The following is a 19,574-nucleotide window of genomic DNA, read 5'->3' on the forward strand; positions in this document are numbered from 1 at the left end:
GTTCTTCCTTCATGCACTCTTTCCTAATCTGAAACCCAGCTCTCTGGGAGCTGGAAATCCCGGAGTTTGGGGATATTTTCATTTTGCATTGAGGGTGGTGGCGGGGGGGGATCTACAGACATATGCTTTTTTGTTTTTTGTCTCCTTGAAATTTCTGGCAAAGTTGACGTTTTCAACAGCAAATAATCGCTTCGGGAATAAATCATTTCCAAAGTCGAGCTGTTGTGAGTTGTTTGCAAATGAAAAAAAGAAAAAAAAAAAAAATCATATGGTGCCTCTGATAACACTGAGATAATCCACTCCTCCTTCTGCGCTGGGGGGAGGTTGGGGTTGCTTCGTGCAATACCTCAGCCAGCTCCAGAGAGGAGATTTCTGCTCCTGCCTGGCGGGTTCCTGCCGAGGGTGGCCGGCTCTGCCCTGTCCTAGCGGGGTTGGAAGCCCCAGGCCGTCGTGGTGGCCGCTTTGGTGGTGATGGAGGAGGAAGAGCAGAGCCCCGCTCTCGCCGTGATCGGTGTTGAGACCTGGGTCCCCGCAAGGCGCAAGTGGAGCAGGTGCTTTGAGGAAGACAGGGGCTGGTTTTGGGGTGCTCATGCCATCATTCAGGCTACTGGGCTCTAATGCATTTTAAATGGGATGCAAGGGAAAAGCAAGGCGGGAGCTGCATGGCCCTTCTTGGGAGGGAGGGAGATGATGAGCGGTGTCTCTCCAATCACAACAAGATCCCCAGAGTCCAAAAGGAGCAAGGCTTGGGTACAAATGCCGGAGCTGCCCTAATAAAACATTTACTGGGGTTTGGAGACCTATTCGCTCCAACACGGCACATACATATTAAATGATCAAAGTTTCCATGCCTTCGGAGGAGCCGACTGCTAATCTAATGCAACCCTTGGGCTTTGCTCACCACTAACTCTGCATGAAAGCAAACGGCAGCTCTGTTTTCCTATTTCAAAGATTTCCGAGCTAAGCTGGGTGGGTCACAGTTCAGGAAGCAATAGGATCCGGCCTCTTAAAGGCTGTGGCAAGGAGGGGCTTGGGGAGGTGGGTTAGGAGTTGAGGATGGATTGGTCTCTTGGTCTCCATCTCTCAAGTCCTGTCCATCTCTCACTGTGCTGCAGGCTATCTCAGCGCTGCTGTGGTCTCTCCCCTTCATCCTTCATCCCTTCATCCTCCTCTTACTCTTGCTCCTCCCCTCCCTAAATCACTCTGTGCCGCATCCCGTTGCCTGACCCGCAAAGGGCTCCGCTGGCTTTTCACATCCCAGCTTGAGTCGCAAAGCGCTGCCAGTGGATTAAAAACAAAGCAAAGGGGAAAAAACCATAAACCAATCCCACCCTCTTTGGATTTATAAACTAAGCACACTTGAGCTGGAAGGTGCCGAGGAGAAAACACAAAGCCCCTGGGGTGCTGTTTTTCAAAGCAATGCAACCCTTTATTTGACTGCCTAGACTTGTTTTAGCTATGCAGGGAAGTGAGCAGGTAAAAAGCCTGCTGGGGCTGCTCTTGCAGAGGTGCTGGGCTCCCTCAGGCAGCTGCTGGTGCTGAGCCGGCTCAGCACCTCTGCAAACCACCAGCTTATCCCATCGCCTCCTGCTTTTGCAGAGCAAATACTTCACCTACTGGTTCTCAGTGCTCCAGTGGTTTGGGACTGATGGGTTTGGCTTTCCACTTGGTTACAACCTCTTTTCTGCTTCTCGAGCATCTCCCATGTCTTTCATGTAATTCTTTAACTAGTTTCCATTTACTGACGGGCCCTTTCTTTCAAGGTACTTGAATCTGTTTGATCATCAGCAAATTTCTCTTTCTGTTCCTCTGATAAAAAATTAAATCTGGGCACTTTTTGAAGGCTTCCTCCTCACCTCCCTTTCTCTTTCTCCTTCCATGCTCGGTGGGGAGTCAGCCGCTTTCTAGGAAAATAAAATAAATAAAAATTAGAGTTCAAAGGGTGACATCTCCTCATAAAAAGACGAAGAGGGTGAGGAGAAGGAAAAGAAACCCCACCATATATTCTTACAGATGTGACATCAAACCGGGAAACTACAAAGGAGGTGTTTTTCAAAGCGTCGCACAAGGACTGAGTTGGTTCAGTGGGAAACGGGCAACCAGAGTCTCTCCCGGTGCTTTGAAAGCGTGGCCCCGAGCCACCGCAACCCTCTTGTTTTAGCTGGAGTGCGGGTGCTTCTCCACCTGCCAAACACATCCCGCAGTCAGCTGTGGGGAGCAGAGGATGCTGCGGTCCCCGCCTCGCCGCGGCGGGCTGGGTCACTCGTGAAAGGTGGGTGATGGGAATGGACTCGGGAGATGAGGGTGAGACGGTGGAAGAGGTCGGGGCTGTGGGAGCCCGCTCGGTGATGACTGTTCACCTCTGTCCTTGCCTCACCTTGGCACCTCCATCCAGCACAGAGGCATCTCTCTCCTTGCTCGCTGCAGAGGAGCCTTTGGGAAACAAGCATGCTGGGAGACAGAGTAGGAAAAAGCCATGGAGAGGCTGTTAGGAAGGGATGCTGCCCAGGGCAGGACAGCAGAGCCGGGGGACGTCAGCCCCTCCCGCGTCTCAGTGATGATCCCCGTCATTCGGGGTGTGGGGATGGACAGCATGAGCCGCCAGCCCTGCCGAAAGCTGCCCGTGGCTGGGGCTGCGTCGGGGCAGGGCTCAGGCACGGGGTGACCTCGGGTTTCCCACCCAGCCTGGAAGCGCGTTGGGGAAAACACCCGTGTGTTCGTCCTCGTGATGCCGCGGAGCTGCTGGAGCAGCAGTGTGGTCTGTGGGTCTGCTCTCGCAGCTGAGCAGCATCTGGGAAGTCCTGCGGGGTGGCAGATGTGTTAGCAGCACGCTGATTCCTCCTCTGAATCCTGATTATCTGATTCCTCGCCATACCCCCGTGGGGCCCCACAACTTATTTCACCCCGTCCAAACCCACCGGCGCCTTGGCTCCCCTTTTGCAGCTGCAGCCTCCCAGCACAGGGAGGGTTGTGGGTCAGTACCTGGGCACAGCTGAGGCTGAGATATCATGTTGGTGGGGAGGTGGACACCTCACCCACCGCCCTGGCACCTGTCAAACAAGCTACGGTGGGGCTTGGAGTAGCCATGGTGTCCCCCAGGGGTCTCATCCAGCCCAGCGTCTGTGCATAAAGGGTCCAGCGTGTCGGCGGTAGTGCTGTAGCTTCGGGTTGACGCTTGGTCTTTCAGCTGGCTTCCTAGAGGCAAAGGCTGTCGGGCTCAAGCAGCAGCAGTTGTATCGCATTCATTGAAATAAAGGGAGTTCCCAAATGTGTGTGAAACCCCTTGGCTGGCCCAGTACAAAGGGAGCAGCATCACGGTGAGCAAGTCATGTCCAAAGCGAGCTCACCTCCAGGCTTGCGTGTGTCCAGGGTCAGCAGGGCGTCTCTGCTGCGGGCAGAACACCCGTGGGTGCAGAGGCCAGCCCCACGCTATCCAAGCCTGGATTTCACATCAATGTTTTCAGGGGAACTCATATCAGTTAGGCAAAAAATGACCAGCGCTAAGTCTCAGAGCTCTTAGCATGCAGAGGCTTTCCCCCAGCTCTGGGCAGGTCACTGTGGGGCTGCAGAAGGCTTTAGGAGGTTGAAAAATGTTTCAGACGATAGTTTTTCCTCTATCGCTTCATCAGCTTCTGCACCTTTCCTGAGTTATCCTCAGCGCAAACTCCTTCCCAAAGATTTTCTCCAACAAAACTACCTCACCAGCCTCATCCCGTCGCTTCCATTGGTGCTCCTGGAGCATCCTACTTTCTGATGTGGGACACGAGTGCCTGGGGACCCCCTGCCGCAGCCCATGGCTGTGATGTCCGAGTGCTTCCAGCAGTGGCACGGACACCTGCCCGATGCAGCTGATTTCTTTTGGGGAGGGAGAACTGCAATTAATATCTTCTCGTCTGTATTGCTTTTTGTTGGAAGCCTTTTGCTTCTGAGATGCTCATCCAAATACCTGTTGTCTAACATGTCTCTGGTGGTAGGCCAGCACTTGGTGGGAGCTTCCTTGCTTTGCAGCTGATGGAGCTCGGGCTTGCACGATGGAGCTTCGTGCTGAAGTCTGGGGGCTGGTTGTCTCCCTGTGAATCGGTCCCATGCTCCTGCTCCGTCTGCCTCTGCGTCACCTTGGATTAATTACAGTACAATGCAATATACATTTATATGGTGTCTGCACAAGTGTCTCAGGGCCCTTTGCTATCTGAAAAATCTAATTAAGGTGCAGCCTCCAACATGAATGCTTATCACCGAACTGTGTTCAGCGAGACAGAGGCGGCATGCCTCCACGGCTCAACCAGGAGCTGAATCCACACTCTCGTCGCGTTATTAATTACTCGAAGCTTGGTGTCCGAGACGCCGATCGATACCGTGGGCCTGGCTTGATAGTGAGCGTGAGGGAGCAGAAGATAACCATCAGCTAGAAACCTGGCGGAGGCTGTTCTCGGCCTGGGAGGAGGAGTAGTCGCTTTGCAGAGACACGTGCGGTAGCAGCACATGTTTACCAGCAACTTTGACACTGGAAGGTTACTTACTTGGTGCAGAAAGATGTCGGCGATATCGAATTTTGGCCTGGGGAAGGTCCTGCCTTGGGGACCAGGCTGGTGATGAGCACAGCATCGTTCTGCAAGGTTTGCTGCAAAACTTATTTGGCCTTTTTAGTTGGGTCTCACGAGCGGCACCAGCTGTTGGGAATGTTGGGAAGGGAGGGAGGGAGCGCCACAACTGCAATGAAAGCGTAAATAACCGGGGGAAAAGGGAAAGGAAACGTGAAGTGGCCCTTTAAATATGAGCCTCCAGAGCCCGGAGCCCAACTAGTGTTCCCTCAAGTATTCAAATGAGATTGCAGCATCAGATTGGTATGCATTAGGCTGGTCTCAATGAAAATTAACATGTAATTGCTTCAAATGAAGTAAGTGAGGAGGTAATCTGTTCTTAAATTGGATTCGCAGGATTTTGTGGTACCATAATGCAGCTGTGAAATGAAATATATTTTAAGGATGATGTCCTCAAGGGGAGAGGGGAGAAAAGGGGGGGGTCTGTACTGGGAAGGGTCCTTCCCATCCCTTCCTCTCTCATTTTCACTCTCATTAGTGCCATTTTATAAATGGGGAGAGGGTATTGGTGCCAGTGGCGTGGCTGGGGAAGGTCCCGTTGCTTTTTGGCTCCATCACATTTCCTTCCTTGTCATCCCTCTTGTCCTTCCCTTTTCCCTCCCCTGGTTCTCCGCTTTCCTTGCTGCCCCAGTGACCCTCCGGCACCTTCTCTCAGGGACAGGTCCCCATCCCATCGTGATGGGAGGTCACAAGATGGGGCGCTTGAACTTTGTTCATGTGGCAGATAACCCTCTGGTTATGTGATGGGGACGATCTGGCTACGTGGTGGGTTTTGAGTGCCTGGAAGAAGCCGCATAGGTTCTTGCTAGGGGGCTGGTTTCTATGAGGAGATAGATGTCGGAGCAAGAGGCACGGGTTACCTTCTTGTCTCAGTCTCTTGTGACCTTGGATGGGGAAAGCCCTCTCCCCGCCACCCCCCGAGGGGTGCTGCAGAGATTTGGGATTCATCCCCAAATACTTGGGATGCCCTGCTCCTCCTGTGCAGTCTTGTGTTGCCTGGACCCGCCCCTTTCTTGTAATTTTAAGGGTTTGCACATCGTCCTCTTTCTGTCCATCTCTGCCCATCTGCCAGCAGAAGCAATATGCGTTTGGGTGTTGCGATGAAGTTGCAGTTAAAAGCACAAGGAAGAACTGGTGTAGGAAGGTGATATGATATCCTTCTCAGACTCCAGAAATACAGATAGTGCGTAGCAGAATATGTTTGCTACAGGTAGAGCTGTTGGTCAGCCGTGGCCAGTACCAGTGCAAGCTCCCCCCCATCTCCCCATCACAGCCCTGCGTTGCAGTGTCCTGGGCTACTGGGGAGCTCCGCCAGTGCTTTGAAAACCTGATGCCGGACCTTGTGCTCTCCCTGGGTTGATTTCCCTGTGTTGTCCCCATCAGTGCCCTTCAGCCCTCTGTTTGCAGCACTTTTTGCTCCCTGCTCCTCCTGTCCTGCTGCCTCTTGACCCACAGCATCCTTTAGCGTCCAGCTCCTGCTCCCTCCTCGCTCCTCTCCGCAGTGCTGGCAGAAAGCGCTCGCCCCTCGCTGTTCCTATTTTGTGCCTCAACTTCTAAGGAAAAACCACTTTAGTGATAATTTCCCACTTGTAATAAGTTAAGTGCATCGCTTCCTTTCGAATACATTTTCAGTGCAGTTAAGCTCAGCAGTCCCTTGCCTGTGTGCTTAGTTAAACGCGCTCCTTCGCAGACCGTTGGGGTGGATGGCATCGCTTTATTCCTGGGCCATTAGTGTCAATTGCGCAAAGCAGACCCAGGATTTATTCGGGGGCACAGCTCATAATTGAGCAAGTTCAGTGCCGGGGATCGGCGCTAACTGCCGGGAGTGCAGCCTGGAGGAACTTCCCCGCTGGGCTGGAGGAGGCGAGCGGGAGCTGCCGGGGGCGGTCTGAGAAGGATGGGGAGTTGGGGTGTCTAGAGTGGCTCACCCTGGGGCTTGCAGGTGGTAAAGGAGCATTTTTCTAGAGAAAAGTCTATAGCAAGGAGAGATCCCTCCCAGTTTTTGGAGGCAGAGAGAGGAGGCTTCTTCTCCACGCCTCCTCAGATGAGGACGCTTTATTTTACAGGGTTTAAACTGCTCTGTAACACTTGAGGGGAGAGGATGAGATCATTATGGAGTTATTTTCTTCTCATGGCGTTTCCCACGCCTCCTTTTGAAGCCTCTCAAGACGGCGTGCAGGCAGCTGCCAGAGCCTGGACCTGGTCTGGGGTGGTGGTCTCCCTGCAGAAGGGAGGACCCTTTCGTAGGCAACCCTGGAAGACCACCAGGCAAGGGGTGACTCGCGCCCAGGGCCGTTTGCCGGCTGGCAGCCAGGAGCCCTTCAAACAATTACTTGGGCTGAGAGAATGTGAAAAGGGGGAAGATCAGGAGGAACAAAACATCCCTCGAGCTCAGCGCAGGATCCCGGCGCTGCAGGAGCTCCCCAGTGGGGTGACATTTCATTAGTAAACCGGCCGTGTCGCTGCGCAGCTGCCTACAGGCGGTTTGGTGCTGGCGTCGCCCCCGCTCCCCGGTACCATTAGCACTTTTGGAGGGCACCCAAGCAGATGGGCCGGGAACACGCTCCGGTGCCGCTCCGCGGGTTCTGCTGCAGGGGTGGGAGCCCAGGTTAAGGAGACGTTTCCTCGACGCATGGTCTCGGAGCGGCTGCCCTCATTGATGTTTTGTGGCACGCTCCGAGACGCTGAGATGGAAGATGCTATAGATGTGCAGAGCCCTGTTGTTAGCAGAGACAATAGGAGGATAAATAGAAAGGCTGGATGAGCTGAGCACGGGAGCAGGGGACTTGGAAAGGTGCTAGTGCACTGCTGCATTGCAGAGAGATAAAGACTTTTCCAGACGAGCCATCCCTGCCTGCTGCATCGCAACCTGCCTGCTTTGCACCAGACCTCAGGGCCGGCGCAGGGGTCTCCCGAGGCCGGCGGGGTGTTGGGTGCATGCAGAGGTGCTGGTGTGACTCGTCGCTGCTCCGTGCCCTGCCTGGTGCTCGCTCGGCAGGCTGCAAAGTGGGAGCTCCGGCTCTTTTTGCAGCCCTTCCTTCCTCCCCAGTCTGGTTTCCTCCTGTTTCCTTGGCGTTTGCCAATAAGCTCGTCTAAGGCAGCATACTGGGAGTTGTTTGCAGCTCTGCAAATCCTGGGCAACGAACCAAGGCGGATCTTTTCGAGCCCTGTATATTATTATTAATGTAATTAGTGTGAATCATTTGCATGTATAAACTTTCAATTGAGGAGATCAGGTACTTTACAAACATGCGTTAACTCGCCCTCCCTGGCAAGGACGCGCCAAATATCTTTAAAGCTTTGCAGGGGGCAGAAGTGAAGGGCAGGGACTTGCAAGGAACTTGCTGCAGGTTGAAGCATGAGCTGGTGGGAAAGGCAGGACCTCCCGGTCCAGAGCCCTGACTCCCTCTGCAACCAGCGAGATGAAACTCTGTCTGGGCAGGGAAGGGAAGGGGAAGCACAAAGGGTTTTTATTTTCCACTTCTGAGAGCTGCTTTTGACCAGCTCAGCATGATTTTGAAGAGGCACTGGGGCAGCAGCTGATCTGAGGGCACCTCCTCACCCCGCAGCCTTTGGAGATGCTCCGGCTGCTGCAGGGAGGGGACTGGAGGTAGGCGCCAGCCCCAGCGGGGTCCCCCCTTTCCTGCCGGACCCTGCTGCCGAGTTAATCATTCGGTCAGCTCCTGCCTGGCGGGCAGCAGGCTCCCCGTGCAGGGAAGTGGTTTCTCAGCCCTGACAGCCGTGCTGTGCTGTGAACAAGTCCTCAGGCTACGTCTTCGGTGGTGTCACATCAGGGTGAGCTCAAGGGATGCCCTCCAGCTGATCTTGCAGTTGAGGGCGAGGGTGGTTGGGGTGGTCCTGGGGCGCAGGTGAGGATGGATGTGCCAAGAATCCCGCCGCTGTGCCAATCACACAGGCATGCAGACCCCAGTGGGGATGAGCCTTGAGCCCCTGTTAGAGCCGCCTGGATGAGCAGCTGGGGCTTCCCACAGGCCACGACCAAACCTATGGACCATTTTAATCCCATAGTCCATCTGCCACCGCGAACGTCCCCTGCTTAGCCCTCCACCGAGCCTGTTACCTGCGTGGGTTTGCACGTCAAGCCTAGTCATCGAAGCTCGATGGACGGAGCTGGGTCTCCCTACTGCTGCCCCGTTTGCAGAGGGGTCAGCGGGACGGGATTATTGCTGGAGGTGCACGTGCCATTTGCCACGTGTGGCGCTGAGCACGCCTGCTCTCGGTGGGCGCGCAGCGCGTGCATGCAACACCCACAAACAAATGCAGTATGTCTGCGCCAGCCTTGTCTGTCGGGCTGGTGCGTGGCGTGTAGGGTAGCGTTGCACGTCGGTGCCTCTGTGAGCATACGGCGCTGCAGCCAGCGTGTGTAAGCATACGCAGTCTATATGTGCACGGAAACTGAGCAGATGCTGTAAATCCTGCTGAAGGAGGTCTGGATTGGTAGAAATTGCTAGTGCGTGACTTAACACAATACAGCGGAGTAAGGAGAGGGAAACCAGTCTGAGTTGTGGCAATGGGGGTTTTGGATTAATATTTATTAGTAAAAAGGCTTCCAGGCCACCTTTTCCATGATAACCATACCCTGGGTTGTCCATGGTGTGTGTATCTTAGCCTACAGGACCGCGGGCAGCACGTGTCCCAAGGAGACACGGCACAATCTTTTGCTCAGAAATTGATGGCCAAACTTCTATTGCCATTGGAGCATAAACATTGCAGAAAAGTCTATGAGAGCGGTGGGACCGTGCCTGAATGGGATTGAGTTGTTCACAGCCCGGCCTTTAATTAATCCTAATAAATAACAATAAAATGTGATAATCACAGAAATAAATCTGAAATGTGAAGCTCCTGCCTCTGGCGGCCGTCTAGTTTAGTTGATCATTTATAGCACAGCTGATGGTGCAGAGGCTGGAAGATGCTACCTGGGACGTGAGACGCTGGGGACAAGGGCCTGGAGCAGCTTGTCTCCTCGCCCAGCTTCAGTGGGAGGCTTCTGCACCCAGTTCTAAACTAAACCCCAGGTTAGTTCCTGCAAACTGGTTTCTAGCTTGGTCTAGCCCATAGCAGAGACAAAACGCTGCTGGTGTGGAAGGGATTGCTTCAAAATCCAGAGGTGTCTGGGAGTTGCTGGTTTATACTGGGAAGAAAAAGACATCTAGGGATGGTTGATGGTGGGTCAGTGCTGTGGCACGACGAGTGTGAAACTCCATCAGGTGGCCTGGATTTGCAAAGGGGGTTGCTCTAGGGTGGGCACACAGTGAAAATTAGGTGGTGGTGGAAGGAAAAGCGAGGCGAGGGGGGTGTTGAGTGCAGGGGGGCGGGTCAGCTTGGTCACAGCCCCATGATGGGCCACCAAATTTGCTGGGGTGAGCCAGGCTTAGCCCCAGCCCTGCCTCCCTGCGATGGAGCTTGTACCCTGATAATTGCCATGAAAGCGGCAATCAGGTTGGTAATTTTCGCTGTGCTCTTTTCAGTTCTAATTAACATTATTCATTTCTTGTGTGTCCTGCTGGGTTGAGACAATCTGTGCTCTCCAGCCCAGCCCTCTGGAACACCAGCGATCTGCATAAGAGGCAACAAAAAAGTGTTGTGTGCCAATTACTACACTTCAGTAATTAAAAACCTCCTTCCCCCCACTGCCGGGCCACCTCCTCTCCCGTCATTTTCTGTGTGCAAACTCGCGAAAGCAAAGAGAGAAATTCAGGAGGGCATGTCATTGCTGGCGTGTGCCATCTGTGTCTGCACCGAACATGCAAGGAGGTACCGGGGGCTGTATGCAGCACAGGCGGGATCAGTGGTCAGGGCGTTCAGCTTTGGCACCCTGTTGCTTATCTATTCTTGGTACCGGATTGTGGAGGCTGCAGTTTGGTCGTGGGCTCTTTGGTGGCAGGTCTGTGTCTGCAAAGCAGCCTGCTCCCCTCTGGCAAGGGCTGTTTTGTCCCCACTGAGGGCTTGTTGGCATTTTCAGCCCTGACCATCTTTGTGCTTGTGTTACCTAAGGTGGCAGAAACCTGATGGCGATGCTCTCCCCCGTCCAGTTTCCATCTCCAGCTGCTGTCCTTGCAGCCGGGCGGGCAGTTGGCTGCCCCCTTGCACCCCTTGTGTGGGGTGCGGAGGGTGCAGGCACGAGGACTTGGGCTGTACGAGCTCAGCCCCTCAGGCTGCGGGAATGCCGGCTGGTCTGGGGGAGAGCGGCCAGCCCCAATGGACCAGCTTGCTTGCAGAGGGTGGATAGCAAAGTCAAGGACCTTCGGGTTGCAGAGATGCTGACGGGTCTGGAAAGGGCAGCACCAGCCTGCGCCTGTATCCCCTTTACATCCACTGTGCATCATTGCCCAGGGAGCATGGGACAAGGGCATGAACGAGCAGGCTGCGGCGAGTGGGGAAGATGCATGCCCGCAGCTCTCGCCTTTGGTTGGTGCACACAGCTCTCTTAAAATGCCCAAACGCCGTCGCTTGTGGTCATTTTGAGGTGTCCTCAGTGGCAGCAGGGATCAAAGGGTCTGAAGCGGCGTGAGGAGCTACATCTCTCTGCAAACCCTCACTACCAAGCCCCAGGATGATGCAGCAGCGGCGTGTTAGCAGCGTTTCCACTTCTCAGAGAAGAAACCCTGGGGCTTGGGACTCTGGTTTGAAAGGAGAGAGGGAGCAGTATCATCTCCTCCTTGTGTTGACGAGACAGCAGGTTTTTCATCTTCCTGAAGGAGAAGGCCTTGCCTTCCAAGCAGGAATGTAACAAGGATTAAGGATCTTGAAAGAGAAAATTACCTCATTTGTGCTTAATTATTTTTACATCTTCTTTTTGGAGGCAAGCGCTGTTTTCCGGCACCCCGGGGACCTCTCTTTCCCCTCCCTCCCTGGCACATCGTGGGGCGAGAGGGAGGGTGAGAGCCTACAGCAAGGTGGAGGAAGCATCTCTGGGCTTTGCAGCTTGCCAGGAGTGGAAAGGGGGGAGGCTGCCGGCTCGGCGGTGGCTTTGCTCTCCACCTGTGCTTGGAGGCCGGCTTCCTGGCCAAAGCCAAAGGCTTTCCGCTCGGCTGCCTGCATGCGGGAGAGGAGGGCTTCCCATCCCTGCGCCGGGCTTGCGGAGAGAGGAGCTGCTGGAGGAGGGAAGGGGGAGCAGATGGAGGGGCTGGGAGAGCATTGGGTGGCTGCGGCGAGCCCCAGCCGCGGGGACCCCGACCGGTGGTTGTGCGAGGAGGAGCGGGGTTGGCACGGTGGTTGGAAGGAGCTCGGGTAGGAGCGCAACCCGCCGGCCCCTAAATAGCATGCTATATCCAGAGGTCAAAGTGTGTCTTTCCCGGGAGCTGTTTCTGTGCTGTATTTTATATATATTGGCTTGCGAGCTTTAAGAGGTAGGGAAGAAAATAAAATAACAACTTTAAGCTTGCCGATCCTAGGGACAGAAAAGCATGTCTAGGTGATAAGAAGAGATTGTGACCAGGTGCTGTGAAGGGCAAAAGCACTTATTTCACTGTTGTCTCATGCATTACCTGAGCCCGGTTGCTGTTCAAAAGCACTTAAATGCCCATATGATAGAGGGAATGCTTGGATTACACACTGTCTGGCTCCATTATTATCCAGGGATCTCCAAGCTGACGCATTTCACAAAAAAAAAAAAACCAAAACCCACCACTGGCATGGAGGAGGAGAGAGGAAATATATAGTTTTAGTTCGGCCTGTGTACAGGTCCTCAGGGATAATCTCTGCAGAAGGGACCGGTCTGAGAAATTCTGGCTTCTCTTCGCCCAGTCCTTCCCCTTGATCCGGCTTTGGCAGTGAGGGTGGGCACCCTCTGCTTGTGCGGAGGGGCTGCTTGCTGCAGCTGCAGGAGCCCGTTGTGTGGCACTGCGATGGGCAGGCCGGAGCCGAGCATCAAACATCCACCTGCGTTTTATTCGAACCCCATAGGTCTAAGCTACCAGCATAGTTGTGGTCCAGAGTACAATATACTAAAACCATCCTCTGGGAAGAAATCTCAAGTTTTTGTTCAACTTGAGCAACTAAACTCTCAGGTTTTGCTCAAGTTGTAATGCAGCTGAGAGCAAGAGCTGAGTTCTTGGTGTTCAGCCCAGGCTGAATCTATTGCTTTTTTTATGTAGATAATAAAAGTCTGCTCACATTTAATTTATTATTATCGTAATATCATTATGGAACAGCAGTAAAATTGTTTAATTTATTGGATGTTTTTCACACCAGAGAGGGAGGATGGTGCAGTTGCTTGGGTACTTGCCTAGCAAATCAGCAGGGGACTCCAGGGCTGCGGACTCCCCATCTCACCTTGGGCACATCACCTCGTGGGGATCTGTCATCCCTAGCCTCCAAATATGTGTTGAGGCTGAAAGGGTTGTTTAGGCTTCTCCTGTAATCACCGGGGCCAAAGAGATACCTCCAAAAAAAGGCTAGATTAGATGAGACAGCTTGTCCCCAGGTGGGTACCGGTGTCTTTGCTGGCATCAGTAGCAGGCACGGGAAGGGAAGCAGCCCACCAGCGAGGAGACAGACGGGCAGATGCATGGAGAACGGCTGTAGATGGCCGCGTGAATCTCAGCGAGGACTCGAGCTGTCTTGCAGGTTGCTTTCATTATCTCTGCGTACTCGGTGACTCTGCCCAAGTGGGCTCACCCTGAGAAACAATCCCTAAAGCAGCAGGATAAGTCCCTGACAGACCACATTCCACAGATATATTCAGCCTTGCTATTAACTCCCCTGCTACCGTGCTCTGGCATATATAGCCCATTAAGCCCCTTGCATTCATTGAGGTTACCCCGTGCGAGACCTCCCAGAGGCTGCCGCGCTCTTTTTCGGTGCCTCCAAAGTTAATTTGCTTCCCAGCCACCGCACAAGTAATGAAGTAGATTGCGGAGAATATAAACAGTGGATCTTAGGCTGAGTGGTTTTATGCAGGGACATTATCCTCCGTCGCTGGCATCTAGCAAAGCGCAGCTCCGTAATCCCAAACTTGCTCAGAGAGAAGCGGGGTTTTAGCTGGCTTGGGAGGCTGCAGGTTTCTGCTGCCTAGGGAAGGGGTTGGACAGCAGGCAGCCTCCAGGCCCTCTGCTCTTTGCTCATCTGGAGACGATTCATTGACATGGAGGATTCAAACCTTGCTTGGGAATGTGGGGATGGAGGGTTACAGGGCTGGCGGAGACCTTTGGAGAGGAGCAAGACTGGCCCCTGTTATGTGGGCAGCTAAATGATCTCCTTCAGGAGCAAGGTCTTGTCTAGGTTTGCGCCGTGTTGTCTTCTGGGCGGGGGCAGGGGTTCAGCTTCCTAATGAGGCTGGAAATAGAAGATTTCTGCCTCCAAAACATTACTTGATAGGTGAAATGCTCGGTTGGCGTAAGCGAGGGAGATGCAGCGATGCAGATGATGGGTAGGGAAGGAAGAGCTGACAGAAGGGACAAATGGTAGGAAACTCAAGGTTTCTCTTTAGAGGTGTGTCAGAGCTGGCTTTCTCCTGAGATAAATTTTCCTCGCTCCTCTGTGAAGCAGCACGAGCTGCTTTCCCAGCGCCGCTTTGCATTTCTTCGCCTGGCTGCAGGGACATGAAGGTCTGTGGAGAGAATGACAAGTGATGGGTTTGGGCAGGAGGTAGCAAGCTGCATCCCCCAAAAATATTGAGGTTTGGGCTCAGGATGGAGGTTTTGGCTCATCTCTGGTTGTCTCCAAGCTTGCAAAGATGCAAATGGGAACAGAGGGGAAAAAGGTCCTTTGGTGGCTGGTGCCGGGTGGCTCTGACCTTTCTGCATCTGAACTCGTTGTGAAGCTCTTAGGTCAATGTCTGGAGCCACCGTTTTAGATGGATATCGGTGCCCTGAGTGCCACAGGTGAAGTGCTGACATTGCCCTCTTTGGACACCGAAAGCACTTGGTTTCTGAAACTGCTGCTGGCAGCAAAGCTAAAAATAGTGCCAGGAGGACCAGGAGGGGCTGGGGAAGGGAGGGCAGAGTGCCCAAGGGAAGCACCGATGGGTCACCTCTCTGCCTCTCCGCAGGTGCTCCGTGGATAACCGAGTCACCCGAGTGGCCTGGCTGAACCGCAGCAGCATCCTCTATGCCGGCAATGACAAGTGGTGCTTGGACCCTCGGGTGGTGCTCTTGGCCAACACCAAAACCCAGTACAGCATCCAGATCCAAGATGTGAATGTGTACGATGAGGGCCCCTACACCTGCTCCGTGCAGACAGACAATCACCCCAAGACATCGCGTGTCCATCTCATCGTGCAAGGTAAGAGGAAGGGAATTCGTAGAGCGGTTGGGCTTGGCGCTTTGATTTCTGTTCCTCCCTTTTGCCCTGGTGTCTTCTCCTCCCATTGCTCCTACGCTGAGCATGTAAGACAACTTGGTAGAGGCTGATCGACAGGCTTGGGGAGTCCCAGTGAAGCTGGGCAGTGCGTTTATCCAACTTTCCTGGAGTAGCCATGGGGCTCTGATACAGGCAGCTCTGCCTCCCGAAGCAGTCACTGGCAAACCCGTGTTGCTGTTTGTTGTGGTGGTTGTATTTTGATGGGGTTTTTTTGTTTTGTTTTCCATGCTGGAGGCAATGCTTGAAGTAAAACTTGTGTTGGGGGAAAAAAGAGAACCGGCAGATTTGTGTACTTTGCGGGGGTGTGTGTATGCCTAGCAACAATATGTGTTTGCGTGTTGAAACTCTGTACTTCTGTGAGGAGGAGGAGGAGGAGGAGGAGGAGGAAGGCCGGCGTGGCGTGGTGGAGCGCTTGCGGTGGCCAAGCAAGCGCTCGCCGGCGCACGAGCGCGCCCCGCCGAGGCTGCACGCTCCTCCGTGGGGTGCACGCGTGCGCTCGTCAGCCGGCGTGCAAGCACACGCGGGCTCTCGAGAGGGGACGTACAAGCGTGGCCGCCCGCGACGGTCAAGCAGATGGACGTTCACGCAAGTCCCTGCTGTGGGACTTGGTGGGGACGTGTGCTGGGCAAGGGGAGCCTGCGTGGTGGGACGTGCGGGGCCCGCTGCGCTCTTAGGGAGGCAGCCTTGGGGAATATTAATGGAAAATTTCTAATCCCCTGCTAGCAACCTTTTTTCCTTCTTCTTCTGTGATTTGGCGAGGAGCCCTTTTAGCATGACACACCAGCTTGAGTATTGGAATCTCGTCTCGGGCTAATTTTCGAATGCTGATGGGTGTATTGATTTGGAAACAAGCTGGGTTAAAAAGGCATTGGTCTTGTACACAGAGTCGGGTTGAGCTAATCCGTCGTCGATATGCCAGGCCTGAGCGTTATTGACAGCCTAATGAATAGAAGGGGGGAAAAAAACCTAAACCCAGGGCCTTTATTTTCCCCCCTCCCTCTCTTTCCGTTTTCTCTTTCCTCTTCAAGCAATCAAGCAAGCTAAACAGAGCTGGACTTTCTCCATCTCCATTAACCGTGGAGAGAAAGCGGATGCATTGCCAGCCCAGGTCCTTGCTGTTTATCTTGCAATCTGTTAATACCTGCCTGAGTTTCTTAAGCCAAAGTCGATCACCCGCAAGTTCTGAAGTCGCTATCAGGCGCTGGGGTGATGCAGGACAATTTCTATCAGCTCTCTTCTGATTCCTGTTTCCTGACCTAAATTTCCCATATCACCAGACATCCAGGTCCATCCCTCCTGTGTCTTGCTATATCATTAGGAAGAGATGTTTGGGTACTGAAGGAATAGGTCATATCTTAACTCTTTGCAGCAGTACAGTTAAGTCCTGGAGGATTCAGTGATGGGCTCAGTCCTATAACGTGCTGAACACCCTCACCGCTGCCAGCAGAAATACCCGCTCTCAGGAGCAGAGCCCCTCATTTCAAGAGCTATTGCTTGGCTCACCCAGCCCTTTCTCGGGTGGAAGGTGGCAAGAGCATAATGTGCAGCAGCACGCTGGAGCAGGACATGAAGTGAATATCATGTCCAATTAAAGCAAAGCCTGCCTTAATGACCCTGATTAAAATTTGGCTGGGGTGCCAGGATTAACTCTCCTGCCTTGGAAAATGGGCCCAATAAATACACAAGCTGGTATAATCCTGTCCTAAACGACATTCAGCTTGTGGGAAAGCAGTGCTTACCGCTCCCTCCCAGGAGAACAGGGTGTCCGAGCACCCGATTTCAGGGATGTGCCGAGCACGTGGCTGTGGGACCTCTGACCCCTTCCCGCAGCCTGACAGGAGAGGAGAAGTGGTGAGAGGAGGTGGGAAATGGGGTCTCCCCTTTTACACAGGGTTAGTCCAGGTGCAGCCAGAAACAGGGAGATGTGCAGGTTGCTCTAAGCAGTTCCTGACTTTCCCCTTGCTGCATCAGGAAAGGGCCTGGGGGCACAGCTCTGGAGGCAGGAGCACTCCAGCCTCTCAGGATGCAATTAAATTGTGCCCCGGGCCAGGCTGCACTCTCCAAAGGGACTGGCTGTGGGGGGCAAGGAGCTCTGCGATGTCAGCAGCCTGCTGCTCCCCCAGGCAGGCGTGATGGGTGGGTATCGGCCAGGGTCCAAGCACCCTCAGGCCACGCAAGGCATCCCTCCCTCTCCCTGAGTTTAGGGGATATCGCTGGGAAACGGCCACGGATGGAGTGAGGGAGGAGCTGGGGCATCCCTGGTGTCCGCCAAGAGCTGCTGGAGGAAGTGGTGCTGTGGGGGGAAAGAGCAAAAAACAGAAGAGGGACAGGGGTGGGAGAAGCAGCCTCCTTTAGGGTATTCGGGTGGGGGATGGTTCCCCAAGGCAGTGGGAGAGAATCAACTAGAAACCACCAGGAGCCAAGGATGTCCACGCTGCAGCAAGGGAAGTGCTGCACATTTATTTCTAGGTTGACTGTATTGGTGGCTGAGATCCCAAAATAGGTGGGTAGAAGGCACCTCAAGATCTAATTTAGCCCGTCCCCCTGCAACGAGGCAGAGACTGGCAAACACGTGTGAAGGCTATTCTTGAAAATCTTTAACAAAGCAGGTTCTTCAGTCTCCCCAGACGATCTATTCTACTGCTTCGCTACCTTTATAATTAGAAAATGTATAGCTAATATCTAACTTAAACCTTCTTTGTTGGAAACGAAGTGGAGTTTTTCTCAGCCTATCCCCAGTGGATGTGGGGAACAATTGATCAGTGTCCTCTTTGTAACAACCTTTAGCTTTTGGGAAGGTTGTTATCGTGTTGCCCCTCAGCCACCTTCTTTCTGAAATGATGCAAGGCCCCTTTCTCCCACCTTTCCTTGTCGGTCAGGCTTTCAGAAACACTTGTCAGTCTTGAAATCCTGCTACAAAAGGCAAAAGGTGACTGCTGCCGATCCAGGAATAGCAGGTTGGTGCGTCTCTCCTTCCCGCTGCCGGTGAGCCTCTGCGCTCATGTGGGACAAATGAGCCCAGGAACGAGACAACAGACCCTTGGCATTGAATGCTTCAAAGTTCCGACCTGCTGTTTCGGGGACTGCTTTAAACGGGGTCAGGCTGAGCGTTGGCGATGCCAAGTTGACGTGAGCCAACAGCATAGCTGCAAAAGGTACAAGGAGGTTCTTTGCACCCGGGTCTCCCCAGGAAAGAAGATCCCAGACTACAGCTGGACCTAAAATGAACAGCTCAGGGAGCGCCCGTGACATCTGCAGTGTCTGGAAGGTGGTCCCTGCCTGTCCCGCTCGCTCAGCCCTCATTTCTTCTTAGGAGGAGTTGCCATAAGACCAGACGAAGCACGGGGAAGCAGCACTGCCCATGTTTGCAGGAGTTTGCTTTGGACCCTTGGGCAGAGAGAGGCATTTCTGGGTGAAAATCCCAAAGAGGCAGAAGCCAGGGAAGCCCCATTTGCAGTAGGCAAGCTCTGAACTTGGAGGGAGGCAGAAACCCAGAGCAAGAAAGAGGACTTGGGCCCCATTGACCTCTGAGGAGTGATGCTTTCCCTTCCTCTCCTCTCCTGTATCCCACTCTGGTTTCCCTAGCAAGTCCCGCTTCTTGCCCCCGCAGCAGCATCTCAGGCGCAGCCTCCCCCTTCTCCCTGCTCCCGTAGGACACTTCAGCTGTTTAAGCTGTTCTCCAGGTTTCTGGGTTTAAAAGAGAGCAGGGAGGGAGGAGGAGGAGGAGGATGGTGTCTGGAAGGCTCTTATTTGTATTGATAATAAGCCGTCTCCAATGCGTGTCTGCAAAACACTCCCACTCCCTTGTAAGATGCATTAAGGAAAGTTGGCCTTATCTCAGCGCGGGAAATGGACTTGGGGAAGGAGGCACGGTGCCTGCCGGAGTTTAATCTCACTTAGGCACACAAATTTGCATGATAGAAAATGGTGGAATTTTAGTGCTTAGAAAGAAAGGAAGAAAGAAGGAAGGAAAAAAAAAAATAAAGGCAGGCAACTAGGGGATATTAGGCTTTCTCGCTTCTTTATCAGTTTCCCTGGCCCTATCTGGCTCTTTCTGTTGTCACTGGAGCAACTAATCACCCCTCCCCTTTTGTTTGGTGTAAATGAGTTTTCCCACTCCTTCCAGGGCCTGGGTTAATCTGCAAATCCCTGCCTTTGTTTGGGAGTTAATTACCTGCTCGCTGGAGTCGGGGGGCTGCCCCGGTGGCGGGGGGCACACGTGGCGTGCCGGTGGCACCTTCGCCCCGCGCCAGGGCCGCCCCGGGAGCACCGCTGCCAAGGTGTGTGCCGGTGAGATAAAGCTGCCGGTGGGGCTGCGGCGCCCGAGCCGGCTTTGTTTCAAGAGCCGAACTCTGCCCAATTAATTTTCCTTTGATGCCATAAGCTCCTTTCGCTCGTGGGAGAATAAGGATGACTTTTGGAGGCCGCTTTGCTGCCTTGCGCCGGGGCGCACGGGGGACGCCTGCCCCGCCGAGCGGAGGGGCTGAGGTGCACGTGGCAGCGTAGGCTGGGAGGAAGGATCAGTCCCTGCAGTCGTCATCACTGTTGTCCAAAGGCCTCAAGAGGGTTTGCAGGGACAACAGAGTCGATGGAAATGCATTGCTTGCGCCTGGTTATTTTTTTTAGCTGGAGATGCTCAGAGCCTTCCTG

At 53.7% G+C, this 19,574-nt stretch overlaps 1 protein-coding gene across 5 annotated transcripts in view; it reads left to right on the forward strand.

The window, feature by feature from the left end:
* Positions 1–19,574, forward strand: part of LOC135316683 (protein CEPU-1) — a 354,709-nt gene that overhangs the window by 286,743 nt on the left and 48,392 nt on the right. For all 5 annotated transcript variants that reach the window (XM_064470905.1, XM_064470908.1, XM_064470907.1 and 2 more), the window contains one exon: positions 14,614–14,846. In XM_064470905.1, the coding sequence (XP_064326975.1) occupies positions 14,614–14,846 (233 nt within the window). The remainder of the gene's footprint in view (positions 1–14,613; positions 14,847–19,574) is intronic.

Source organism: Phalacrocorax carbo, chromosome 21 (assembly GCF_963921805.1).
Source record: "Phalacrocorax carbo chromosome 21, bPhaCar2.1, whole genome shotgun sequence".
Taxonomy (NCBI): Eukaryota; Metazoa; Chordata; class Aves; order Suliformes; family Phalacrocoracidae; genus Phalacrocorax; species Phalacrocorax carbo.